This window comes from Bombus affinis, chromosome 10 (assembly GCF_024516045.1).
Source record: "Bombus affinis isolate iyBomAffi1 chromosome 10, iyBomAffi1.2, whole genome shotgun sequence".
In the NCBI taxonomy this organism is placed as follows: Eukaryota; Metazoa; Arthropoda; class Insecta; order Hymenoptera; family Apidae; genus Bombus; species Bombus affinis.
The window spans coordinates 5165055-5179795 of record NC_066353.1 but is presented as its reverse complement, the minus strand read 5'-3'; the positions used below and the strand labels follow the sequence as shown (position 1 = coordinate 5179795).

At 36.9% G+C, this 14741-nt stretch overlaps 1 protein-coding gene across 1 annotated transcript; it reads right to left on the bottom strand.

Moving 5' to 3' along the window:
* Positions 1-399: 399 nt before the first annotated feature.
* On the bottom strand, positions 400-10604 carry LOC126921518 (DNA fragmentation factor subunit beta). The gene is made up of 6 exons (XM_050733191.1): positions 9966-10604; positions 8675-8776; positions 6660-6792; positions 6330-6541; positions 3722-4305; positions 400-3515 (listed from the first exon to the last, which is right to left on the bottom strand). The coding sequence occupies exons 1-6, from the start codon at positions 10020-10022 to the stop codon at positions 3356-3358; spliced, it is 1248 nt and encodes a 415-aa protein (XP_050589148.1). The 5' UTR covers positions 10023-10604; the 3' UTR covers positions 400-3355.
* Positions 10605-14741: the final 4137 nt, after the last annotated feature.

Genomic DNA, 14741 nt, shown 5'->3' with positions numbered 1-14741 from the left:
GACAAAAGCGCGTCGTTTAATTAGCAACCACGCGGAAATTTCTGCAAGTGTAATTGAAAAAACAACCGAAGTTACGATGAAGCGTTCGTCATTTGCGAATTCGAAACGAATTTGGAATTTTACCAGGGCTAGAATATATCAGGATCCGGCGTCCAAATATTTTTCATCCATCGATGGATCGATTGTATAATATATCGCGAGCATCGCGAGTTAACGCGAAATTCGATGCGGACCTTTTCCTCCCGAGAAGGTTCGATATCGTAAAATTTTACGCTTGCGAAGTTACGAACGAGTTCAACGGTCGTTTCAACGCGACCGGTAATTAACCGAATGCAATTAATTCTTGTTCACATCACTTGCAACGAGCATGAGGGGAATAAAGGAAATGGAACGAAAAAATTAACAACCAGCTTTCTGTTTCTTTCTTGCTCTCCTCTCTGTCGTCCTCTCGTACCTAAAATATACATTTGTCTAAAATAGAGCTATACAGTCGCTTTACATTGAAAAATAACTATGTTTATACATTGTCTACGAGGAAATATCGCATTTTCGTGCAGTTTCTTTCCTGTTTGGTTGCGCGTATCCTTAATCATGATACAACGTCGTCATCCTTTTCGGCATGATGTTTTTCACAAAAATTTTAAATCTCTCTTTATTTCTCTTTTGTGTTTAGGAAACATCACGACAACTGGCGATTACTCCTTGATATACGAGTGAATTTCATTTTTCTTCATCGTGATTCATAACCGTTCTTGCACAACCTTTCATCTTGTTCTTGTTTTCTCGTTCGAAACAGCATAACGACTTTGATTACATATCAATTTTAAGATAGCTGGCTACTAATCTTGATCGATTAAAACAATTTCGAGAGATATACGAAATCAATAAACCGCACGTTAATTCAAGGTGCTTTACCGATGGTATGTCGCTAGTAAACACCTTTTCAAATGAATTCCTCTGACGATAAAGCTGGGATTTTGCGTGCAGCGTACATCGACAAACGATATTGCCACATCCTCGAAACGCCATCCTTCGATCGATTCCCGACAATTTCGCAAATTTCTGCTCTTAAACAGGAAAAGTGCCAGTGCCTTCGATACAAAGGAAATTTCTGAATAATAGCGACGCAAATTTTTAATTGGTCGAAACACAATGATCTGTTATACATAATAGCGCGTACTATTTCAAGCACGGGACACCAATCATTGAGGCTGCGAAACACCCCCGTGGCATGTGCTTCGTTACTAGACTGCGAAATTTTATGAAAATTCATATTCTTATGAACATAAACAGAAGAAATGGATTCTAAATAGTGATTTGTTTCATTTACTGGATATTATAACGAGTATCGTACTTTGAACATTTTGTATATATTTGCATTTACGTACGTTCTGTACATTTTTGCTTCGTTATGTTTGGCATAAATGCATAAATATCCGCAGTCTATTTATTACAATATACGTTGCATCAAGGTGACCAAAAAACTGTATCAAATAATTATGAATGTTCTAAGCTGTTCGAGACTGTAATGTAATGTTCGATACTCATACACGGCGCTCGATACACAAATAAATTTACTAAATTGCCAATGGTTCTCATTATCTCTCTCGTTATCTCTGGTCGTCGTGATCGTCGTCGATAGTAATTCAGATTTTATAAAAAGTTAGTTGAATCGACAATGGTTCGTTTCGTAGCGATTAGTCCCAAGAGAGAAGTCGCGACGAAACCAACAAAGTCCGACCGAAATCATATCAAAAGAAGAATTATCAAAAAGATGTAATTCGAATCAGGTCCTCCCATTAGATATTTCTGTGCCGGAAGCGGCACCGTTTTACATATACCGCACAAATCTCTAAAACATTTTATAATTTCTTCTGTGTATATATCTAAATATAGTATATGTATATCTTTATATATATGTATATTTATCTATATGTCACGAGTGCAGGATGAGTCGAATATGATCAGACAATATTTAAATTGCCAAATGAAATATTGAGAATGTCATGCATTAACACTTCCGTAGATCATTATGAGATCTAGAGTATTTATTTACTCAATTAAACTCAATTAAATTTCGCATGTCTTAATGCATTTACTATTTTTAATTATATAATTGTTATATATAGTATATATAATATTAATAATTAATATAATAATATTATAATAAAAATATAATATTATAATAATATAGTATATATAATATTAATAATTAATATAATAATATTAATTATATAATTTTTTGCATTTACTATTCAATATTTCAACATTATCTAACTTTTAAATATTAAATCCCAATGAGACACAATTTCATCATTCTGCACACGCGCCCATAATAAATAAATAAATATATATGTATATGTATTCTCTAAATTCAGTAATGAATATGTATATATTTATATATTTATATAATATATGTATATATATCAGTATCAGAACTTTGGTTTTGCCTTCGGTGAACCAGTCGAATCAAAAATATCCGAAAGATACTCGATCTTACGGAGTACATTTTTTTAAAGATAATCTCCAAATGCAGCCCAAAGTTAGGTCATCCTCGGACAGCCCCTTTGTTGCAATTTCAGCAAGACAATTAACAGTCCTTTAAACGAATCTCTTTGACTCGCCGTAATAAGTCCTTTTTAATCAACGATTCCGTTGCGCCCAACCCTGTATAATATATTGAGATGTTCCCATGTTAGGAACTCAGATTCGTGATAAAGGAGAAACACCGCCGTTCCGTTGCACTTGTTCAGCAAAATGTCGGTAGAAAGTTTATAGTAGTCGTTAGTACGTAAAGACGTCTTAAAAATGTGATAAAAAAGTTTTCGCGTCAACGATGCACTAATTTGATTATATCGATCTGTTACTCTCCGGGACTTTGTATTTAAATTATCGACGTGATCGGTTTCTACTTTACCGATTGAGACAGAAATTGTGCGCAAGATATACATACACATATATTTATTCGTCGTTGCAAGGTAGAAATTCTTATCTCGGTATTTTTCGACAGTGTTTCTATCGAACAAATTTTGGTGTGCATGGTGTTTCATGATAGATAATAGAAAATTGTAATATAGCAAAGTATTTTAGTCTACCATAGAAAGAAAAGATTTCTCGATCTCGTGATCAATATTGCTTTGTTGCTTCGTGGCGCAACGGAATCGAAATCGTATATAACAAATGATAAACTTTGAAATTTTAAATCATCTATCAACAACAATTTACAATTAAGTATGCTTTTCATACGAAGAGTTACATTTACATTCAGAGGTTATTTCTACGTGTTACGTATCTTTGATAGCGATTTCCCGTGTTGCTGAAATCTTCTATAGTTCTTCCACACGATAACAACTAATTATTTGTGCGAGCTTTTATCGTGGCATACGATGTGGACCAGCCTCAAGTTCTTCATCGTAAACAGATTGTCGTAAATTTCAATGAGATCTGACTCGTTGGTATTACCCTGGGACGCTAATTTCAGGAGCGATGGGATTAGAGACCTGGACCTCTCGATCCTACAAATCATGTTTTTATTATTTTTTAAAATAGTACGTGCCAATTTGAGACTGTATTATACAAAATGATTTGAACACCATCATGAAATTCAACTACTTATGATAATAATAATTTCAATTAACTAAACCATGATCTCTGAAACATTCACTATACGGTCAACAAACATAGTAATAATTCGTTATAACAGATCATAAGTATAACTTACTTGTGATCAAAATTCCATGTAGAGAATAAAACAAGTTCTTCCTTCGATCTATAAGGATTGATCTTGTGCTTATCCGCGTAAGAACATTTATCCTCGTTCCACATACCGTAGCACCTAAATTCGCCCGTGTGATCGCACAACGCGATACACGCTTTCTTCGCTTTCCTTCTAATCTTGTAAGGACAGTTCTCCTCTGCCTCTTCCTCTTCAGTCTTTGTGTCCGAGCTTCTTTCGTTCCTCCTTTTTACACCATCGGTATCATCGAACTGTTCCATCGCTCCAAACAATCTGAAGTACGTACTATCGTCCAACCATTTCAATCTACAGGGACAATGATCGTAACAGGATGACGAATCAAGCTCGTCTGCACCCTCCAACGCTTCGGATTTTGCTCGGCTCCTATCGAAATAGTAGCCAAAATAGTGGTCCTCTTTCAGCTGCATCTTAAAGAACGCTATGGCGTACAATAGTTGCTTTCTGGCTCGGGGATCCTTCGTGAATACGTCCGATGATTTGATTTGATCGATCATTTTATAGAGATAGCCTCGTATTCTATCTTGACATCTACGATGCAAGTACGCTTCCTGTAAAACCATTAATTTCGTTAGTCGATGCATTAATTCAATCGAACGTAATCGAATAACATGGCGCGCATTCCGTTAGATAGAAAAGCTTATTTGGTTGTGAGAGGAACTCCGGTGAACTAAATGACAACCGTCGCCGTGGACAATCAAAATGGATCAGTATACACTGATATTGCCATATTGTGATTATAATTGCTCTGTAATCAAAGCAGGGCAAATCTATTGTTTTCGATAAATCGTCAACATAATGGTTCGTTATTGCGTATCATAACGTACAATGGAAGCCCAATTATATGTGCAAGTCCACCACCGAAAGTAATTTCAACTGATCCAGTTCGTAATCTACTGTCTTCATAAAATAATCATGAAACATAACTTATCGGTATTAAAACAAATGAAGAATGAATCAACGAAGATCATTTCGATAATCTGCATATCGCAAACGTATAATAATATAATTGTTCGGGATTTTGAGTGGCTGCCCGTTTATGGCTCGGATAGTACCTCTCCCTCTTTTGGGAAATTTCGAATTACCTGTCTTCTCCGAGCTGTAAACCCGACGACTTAATAGTTAGGGAAACCCCAGGCAATACCAGGGTCATATGCACACCCGAGAGTACAGGTAACCCAGGGAAAACCCCCGGGAAGTTCCCATGCCGGGAAGGCATGATGGACGGAGGGATTATCAACAACATAGTAGGACAGTCATAAACAGCGAGTCGTACCATGCGGGTGAAATACTTAAGTCTCAACAAGATCTCACAACTGTCGTGTTTAGAACATTAAACTTTGCTTGTATACAACAAGTGCAAATAAAATGCCAAATTACACTAACATTCAATACATTAAACCTTCTCCACATGAGCGTTAATTCATTCAAGTTTCGCGATATCGACCGATCGGTTGGACCGGACCAGTCACTCTTTAGTTGATAATTCGCAACATATTGAATCTCTGAGTCATCAGGTTTACAGCTCGGGGAGGCAGGCAATTCAGAATTTCTCAAAGAAGGGAGAGGTGCTGTCCGAACCATAAACAGACGGCCATCCAAAATCCCAAACAATAATAACTTTGTATATGAAATTTCACATCAATTGAAAGAAAAGAGGTGTAATAAGGACGAAGGCATGTTTCATCAGTAAAGCTGTCGAGGAAATCTGTACCGTAGATATAGGAGATATTGGATCCTAACAGCATAAATATATCGACGTGGCCGAGGATTAGGTGTGGGATTTGCGAGGAATAGGATTCCGTAATATGTATGTATGTATATATGATTCCGTGTATTGTAGTCAGCGCAAGTTTATTATTTTTTTTATCTAACGCACTAGTATCCTCTACGAAAGAATTACGCAATTCAACAGATGAGCCGTAAAAATGAAACTTTCACGCGAACATCGCACAACGGATACATAACCAATTAATTAATTATTAGTGTAATCGTTAGATCAAGAGTCGCATGATTTCTTCGTGAAACTTTGTGCGTGATAAATGACAATCTGTTGGAATGCAAGTGCCGTAACGTTAATTAACTCGAACATCAAGGGATAAACTCCCTCTCGTTTTATTACATGAGATTATGTCGAGCTAGAGCGACTTGTTATACGTTCGAGGCTGACTTATCTTTAATCGCGTCCTGAATGGTATCTATGGAAAAAAATTTCTCTAAGGATGTGCATGGTAGGATAGTTCGTATCCATATTGATTCTTTTTACCTTCTCATCTACCATCCATTACCCTGACACATAAATTTCAAGGACAACTTTTAAATGAAAAAGATACAATTTGTATCTTTCAAAATATTTCAGTACATAAACTGATTGAAAAGATCAGAAATGTTCTCACCGTCAAACAAAACAGTCAGAGTATAGATAAATTCTTAAGTATCGCGCCTTATATAGAGAACCCAATTTTTCTTTGTGGATATTTTTAGCATGGTAAGAAGAGACACGCCATAAAAGAGAAAGTGGACCCTTCGAAAGGGAGCGAAGCGTAAAAATACTTTTGCAGAAAAGAGAACTTACTTTACTTGTACAGTTAGTCTCCAATCCATGAAACCACTCCGGATGTTCGTCCCTGCTACTGAACGCTGTTTTCGAATCGTCCTTGTTCAGTGCGTTATATAGGACGGCTACTTTCGCTTTAAAGTTTTCCGTAAGGAACTCAGATGCTTTCTCGCCGGCAATTAGAAAATCGATGTTAACACGTCTCAAGATGTCGTATAGAAGATCCGCATCTGTAAGCAGAGGATGCATTTTTAAACTTCGTTTATCGCATTTCTAGGTTTCCTATTCATCTTGCCCTTCTATTGTCAAGATATAAACGAGTGTAGGAAGAAAATTAACGGCACTAACCGGTTAATACTTTTTCGCCCGGCTTCTGAAGGATCAACGTCGTCTGAGGTTTTAACGTAGAAAAATATTCTTCCTCGTCGATCAACGAGCCATCAAGTAGGTAGATGTTGATTTCTTCAGGATCGTTTGTTATCTAAAACACGAAGGATTCATCGATGCTAATTCATTTTCTGTTTCATTCATTTCACATCGAGTTACGTTGTGGAGGTATAAATTCATTTGTATTTCCCAATAGAGTGGTATCGTACGTTTGAAATACGATGACATATTACGTTTTCGAAAGTTTCTCTAATCTATCGTATAATGTTTAATCAAAGCGTAAAGTACATGAAAATGAAAACATGTAAAAACTGTTAGGAAACTTTAACTTTGTTAAATTGTCAAGTATCTCTCAAACAGAAAGGATGATTCTTCGTTGTAATTTTAAACAATTATTTTAGAATGATATTTACAAAGTAATTGGATCATGTTATTGTCCTTCATTAAATAAAAAAAAAACAGTAATTACCAGTATATTTTCCAACGCTACGAATGATAATATTGCTCATATTTGTATTCAATGAATCTCATGTCTCCCATCGTAACCGTTACGTTCGTCGACATGTAATAGGCAAAGCTGTAGTAACGCATTCGAGTGAACACTGATCCATAGATACTGAGGAAACATAGTCACAGACAGTTAACCTTTAACCGAACCGCATAACATTGTCCCCCATTAGTTCTTTTTACGCAAGAGAAGAGGCGTAAGGCTGCCCCAATTACTACGAATGAAGCGGCGCCGCACCATGAACGCGTCCTGTTTCACGGTGGCGCGCATCGCCGAAATCAATTCTTTCGGAATCACACTTTTGCACTAGTTACAACTGTTAAAATTTGTTGGCCGGAAGCTGGCAAACAGCAAATAGTCGCATCCGCGTGCGCGTCACGGCAAAGAATCGAAAGATCTTGGTTCCGATGAAAGAAATGGCCATCGGTACTCAACTATCCAGCAGACGGTCGACCTTGACATTGACGGGCTGCCCCTTGCCCGTGGCCGGGCTGGTTCGATAGAGCTACACGCTGCAGACCAATGTGCTTCGGTCCCAAGGTCGTCCCACAATTGGATTAACCTATACATGACTCGCTGGCAAGCGACACGTGCCATGTAAATACTAATTCTCTCCGCCCTATATCTTCGCGACTAATTATTCGCACGTGCCTACCCACTTCCGTAACGCTCTATCTGAAACCCAGTCTTCTTTTTAAAGGAAGTGGAATAACTAGGTTGACTGTTATATAACACTGTTCACACTTACACTTTTATATCGTATATTAAAGTATTTGATCCATCGACGAAGTTATACTATCGCAGGCTTTTAGTGTGCCCGTTACGATTCTCTATATGGATTCTCCATGTTCGAAAGCGGGGATCAGATTTTACATAACTTAATCGCGTTGATGAATTGTACCAGAATCACGTTTTACGTTTTTTAGTTATCACGTTTTACCGCGATATTAGCATTTCGTTTATTTTTAGTTATTCAGTGTTAAGGAAATATTTAAATAATTCATATAACAAATTGAATGAAAAGGCGCCGATAAATATAGAGATTTCATATATGACACGTGCCGCGCTGTTTTTCAGTAATTTCACAGATTGAACAGGGTTGGCCTGTTTTTGGCGCACTTGTAACGAAATACCGATTGCATGAGATAGAATAGCCGGGCGTTACAATTTTCTAGGAGCGTATTATGGATCAGCTGCAAGGCTTTTATGACCTAATTTCAACCAAAAACTTTTGTCATGTCATGTAAAAACGATATGGAATCGCGGAACGATTTTCGTGCAACGCGAGCGAACCACTTGATAACGTTCCGTCCTACCCGTCTCCCTTACTCCCTTTTATTCGTTATTATCTCTCTCTCTCTCTCTCTTTCTCTCTCTCTCTCTCTCTTTCTCTTTTTCTCCTCGTTTGAATCGTACCATCGGTCGATTAAATAAACGCCGCGAGCGTTAATCACATAGGGATACTCACGTTCAGCTTTGCGCACGCTTTCCGCTTCAGCTCATGAAGGCTCCTGCAGGCAACACCGATTTTTCGCACGCGGTTTACATCGGTGACCTTGTAACCTTTGAACTGGAAAATAATCGGTAAAACGGGATGAAAATTTTTTTCTATTCTCTAGTACATTCATGCCGAGGTTAAAAAGAAATTCATAAAATTTTAGAAAAACTATATGTACGAGCACTAGCGACAAGTATTTAAATTCGATTTCATTCGTTTAACAAAACTATTTATTCGACTCGATTAATTTAAATTCTCAAACGACTCCTTCAGATTGAAATACAAATTCGAGAAATTAGCTGACTTTCAACAAATGTATCTCCTACTGTTTCTAGCTGGCAAAAGAAAGTTAGCTTCTGATTAATCGAGCAGAGACTAAACCGCGTCTTTTGCGGAATCATGCAGGAAAATATGCAAATGAGATGGAGCTTCATCTCTTAATCGGGGATAACGCCTAAATAACGGAGGATAACGAACGGCATCGAGGATTGTGATCACCGGATGTGCAATTGGGCCGATCTCGTTCAGGGTCATGGCTGCAGAAGCGCGCGTGTCACAGTTTCTTCCAGTGACCTACATTGGCGACCTCTAATCGCGGTCACTCGGTAATGCAAATAGAATCGAAAGTCGGAAGTTCTACTGGCTGGACGCATCTTGCTACTACCCGCCCACGCATAACTTATCTATACGTATACGAAAACACGGAAACGTTCGACTAACCAATGATCTCATTATTTCCTGCTAATGTACTCTTTATGTACAATCTTCTGGTTACGAACAAGTGTTCAAGCCGTGTCAGTACAAAAAGGGAATTTCATGGATTAACACGATCAATGAACTTAATCAGTATAGCTGCATACTTGTATTTTGTTAATTCTTTGACGCGATTGATTAATATTTTCATAAGACGTATATATTTAATACGTTTGATAAATACACACAAATTATTTTCATTTGTCTTAAAGAAGGACAACGTTAAACAACTGGAAACATCAATACTCTTCTATTACAAAAGTTGCCTTCATTTATTATTCCAATACACGATATCGCTACATGTAAACGCGATACAATATCATGAACAAATTGTTGAAAAATAAAGAGAGCACGTTCCAATGATTAACGCTGGATGCGTTATCCCCTTCGTACGTTACAAGCAGGGGAGAAGAAAAGAATAGAAATATCACTAGCGTGCGCAACCGGCGAATAAAGCTCATGCATGCTTCGTTCGGGACGCGCGGATCGGGTGCGATTCTTTGTTTACCTCGTTCTTAGTCGGTGTCTCGGTGAGCCGTCGAAAACAGTTGGCGATCAGTGACATGATCGACGTAATCCGTGCCGACCGTAATCACAGAAGACGTGGGGAAAGAAGATCGTGTGCAAGAAGAAAACGTACGACGCGCGAAACAGCTGGTATACTTCGGATCCCGACCTCTTCTTTCTTCGGCCGTGACAGTGGTACGTTTATCGGTCAGGGGACGGAAGGGGAATCAACGGATGCCGGGAGTTGAATAAGCATGGAGAAGAGTGGGGAGAGGAGAACCGAGGAATAGTGGCTGCTTAGCGTAGTAGTGGAATGTTGGAGTCAGCGGATAGGAAGTATTTATACGTCGGACAGAGAAAGAAGAAAGAAAGACAGACAAGGAGGATATTAACAAAGCCTATTACTGTCGTCCCGAGAAATTTGTTTAATCGCCGCTTTCGCGGCGACAACGCAAGAATACTCGCTAGTAACAACGAAGAAGGACGAGAAAGAATATGTGGAGCGAAAAGGAACGGTATCTATCGTCGATGGATTACGGGGAAGGAATGACACGACAACGCGACGCTCCTCGCTCGGGCCTGAAATGAGAGAATGCACCGGGAAATGCGCCTGCGAACTGCCAGCAACACCAGGCAATCGTGCTTCGCTCCCCCTCGTAGATGTCGCCACTATACAAAACTATAGCTATCCTGTCCACTGATATGTACGCTATGGATACGTACATACTTACTCTCCTTAAACCTCGCAGCACTCAACACTTTGGATCACTAATGGATAAGAGGCGATTCGTGGTTGAAGGGAAGTACACGAGAAAGAAGTTGACCAGTCGAACGTTAGTGTCGCCACATACTAAAGTCTCAATATGGCTGCGATGAAGTTACTTCACGCGGTTTCGCAGGATCTCATGTGGATAGTATGTACGTATTTACATATCAGTGGTCCTACCTCTTCGGTTCGAGGGAACAGTGTGCATTTGGACAACCTCTGCGTTCTCTATAATGCTTTCTTCTTTTCCTTGGACAATGTAGATGATCAGATCAATAGTCTTTTTTTCCGCATTGTGATTAATTGAACACTCATTCATACATGTAAATTCATGTTTTTGTATGGCACATTGCTTTGTTTTATCTCGATGATGTCACTTAGCAACGATATGACACAGGCATTAATAATCGTTTCTTCTAATATGTTTGCGTTGTTTTGAGTTGTTGTTTCGATTTCCTCTTTTAGAGAATTACATGTACTTTTTTTATAATTAAATAACTGAATAGTTTACTGCTTCGTTAAATATTTTCTCTTTCAATTTATTTTTTCGTAAATTATTTTTTAAGTCCTTGAAGGAAACAGGACTTTATACTTTGATACTCTTTGTATGATTTCATATCGTCTCTGACAGCCTAAGCGCTGTGTAAACTTCCCTTTCACGATTTGAAGTTGTTCACTCCTTAACATTGCGATATAAAAGACGAGGAACATAATTTATGTTTCTGTTAAGAAATTTAAATAAGAGTGCAAGGTATTCACTGCTCATTCTTATTCAAGCATACCTGTTATTGAAAAAGGCGCAGTAGCAGTATTTTTCGCAAACTATTTACTTCATGCTTTTATACGACTTTATATCATATGACACTTGTACATTACGAGTCATCGATATTTGACTGCTCTTCAAGAAACGCTTTGACGGAAAGGACTCTGTTCTAGAATGAATAGTACAGTAAACAGAACGCTTCGAGGTCTGTAAATTGGGTTAACAATAGACTCTATTTTTTTGCCGAGTACACTCAAACAAAAGACAAAATATATTTTGTCGAGAAACGCTCAAACGTAAAAATCCACTTACTAAACATCTTCAATATATTCGCCACGTTTTATATTATATCTCTAGGCAAATATTATAACAAAGCATTTTCATTCACATAATATGTATCAATGTTGACATTTAGTTGACGCTCGGAGTTTATTTATTATTTTTTTTATCTGTGATGCGTTCATCGCCACAGAAGAATTGGGTCGAGTAATTATGACGATTGGACGTGGTAGAAATTTTGATCGAGCAATTTAACATTAAGCGTTCTCGCGGTACTTATATTGCAGAAATTGCTGTTTTGCATTGTACGCTTTAACCTTACCGCTTTTGAAGGTTACGACAGTTATTCTTAAACTCGCGTTGCAAATGCTATCTAGGGCGGACAATGTGGCGATTCGTGCAGAAAAATTATGCGACAATGCCTTATTGTTAGTCGATTTCAGATCCTACCTATCAAGGTCTCCTCCATCAAAGAACCTTTTTTTATATTGCCGATCGAAGCGTCTCAAAGTTTATTTTAGTTTATCACCTTGTCGTATAGCGCTATACGATTAAATCACGATTGCCAACGCAAACTTCCGATAAATAGAAAATGTTATAAGAAAATGATTTTCTTTCCTTTCTATATGAATAAAGCAAAACAATAATATACTTTTATGGATCTTTTAATTTCATAATCGACTCATTTTCTTTCATATCATTGATTTATTAATCCAATCAGATGCATTGATTCACAATCGTATTGAATACAATTTTTTGATACTTAGTAAATTATATAATGCATAAGATTTCACTTCGTAAGTGGTATAATCATGAAAAGTTTTCTAGATTAATTGAATTTTAGCTTGCACATATAATTTTCTTTGATTATTTAAAACTTTTGTTTCATTCTTTTTTCTCCAAAGCGATTGCATTTACTTTCACGATAATGCATAACAAATACATCTTTCTCCTTGGTTAATTAGATACGCACTTTTTTTAATATCCTTCACATACGTATCATTGAAAAGTTTTCACTTAAATTTGTTCATCCGCAGAAAACATGTAAGAGTTTCAAGAATTATCGCTTTTGGCGATATTTTTATACGCTTCGGAATCATTTTTATATTTTATGTTTGTCACGTACAAGGGTAATCGGACGGCAACGTCAACGAATAATGCAATTATAGAATTATTAAGGTGTAATGTAATTTCGCTACCTTGAAATTCCGCGCTGCAAACAACGGTATTCAGCATTTCCCGCACGTTCACTATTCTCAGATACGTAACTTCATAAAACGCGAAATTTGCGGAAGAAAACCTTCCCAATTTTCTTTCATCTCGATTTGTCATATTTCGTTTCCATTAATCATCTGTATTAGTTTTTTGTTTCGAACAATAATTGATATTTTATCTCCGTTGACTCAAACGCAGATACGCAAAAATACTTTCCAAAGATGTTCATATGTAATTTATATATGTTCTTATGTTTTTGTAGCTAATGACGTATTCACGTTAACATACAACGGCTCATGAAAATATTTGAAGATTTATCACAGGAAATTCTTATGCGTAACTATATATGTATATTATGTATATAATACAAAGCATTTTCAAATATCATTATCATTGTAATGGGAGAACTATAACGATTATATTGGCAAAATTTGGAAATGTATATAGAAGCTACAAGACATTTACTGAAAACACATATTTAGTAAAAAATTAATATATAGCATAAATAACAATTTTAAACATATAAGTGTTAAGAAAAGTCCCATCATTAATGGGTGAATATGGATATTGATACTTATAATTTAAAACTCATATAAATACAGCTTGTAATCTTCACTAATCGTAAAAATTTCTTCCAGAAATGATAAATGTAATGTTACACTAACTGTTTGCATTTAGAATATTGTTTTTGTGCATTTTATCCATGCCTCTTCGTCAATCCTCTTGAACTTTTAGAATCGATCATGATGCATCGTCCAGCTAAGTTTATTTTGCAATACTCCCGACTAGTCAACGCTAATAGACATCACGCCCACGCAACGGATTTATCAGCTGCTCTTCACGTTCCTCTTCACCATTCTAAAACCAGGTCTCGAAATAAAAATATAAGAAACAGTAGGAACGACTTTTTGTGAGCTAGAGTTTTCTGTAAAGTCATGGCGCGGCGCTTTGTTGTAAGCAGAAATGCGAGTTACCCACAATAAAAGGACCAAAACGGAAAGGTCTTCACGTGGTACAATGCACCGCAGACACAAAGGATTCTCATGTCACTAGAACTTAAATCTAAAACTACGCTTAAATCTAATGGAAATGGATGTAATCGACAGTCTGTAATTTAACGTAATTGCATGATTGAATAGAAATCTAATGCAGTGCTATGTGTCGCGCCGCAACAAAATCACTCGTAGTCGAGAGATCGCGAATGCTCGTTCGTCTCTTTCGAGTTTGAACTACGTTACCATCCAACTGTTGCATAGCTACCCGCGTTCATTTGTCCCACTACACACTACTACCTTTTATTCATTTTGCACTACGATTCTTACGATATCGAAATCTTCCGAATTTCTGCAATTCTGTGAATTTATTTTTACATTGAATTATCTAAACAATTACAGTGACGTGTTACTGTGAATGGTTTGATTACATACGAAAGAAAAGAAGTGTCTTATAAGCTTGATGGGTTGATATGTTATTTCTATGATACTGTAGTGAAGATTGACATTAAGACTATTATTGAAAAAGAAATATATAGAACTGGAGTAGAACTAGAGTACAAATTCCAGTTACTCGAACAAAAGATCAGTGTTTGACTAAATGAATTTCTGTTAATTAAATTTTAAATAAGCTTGAACTTACTGCTATTGAACCTATTTGAATATCGACACCTATTGTATAAAGGAAAAGTATTAAATGTTTAGGAGGATCAGTTAATCAATCAACAAATTTACATAAACGGAGTTTTACTATACAGAAAG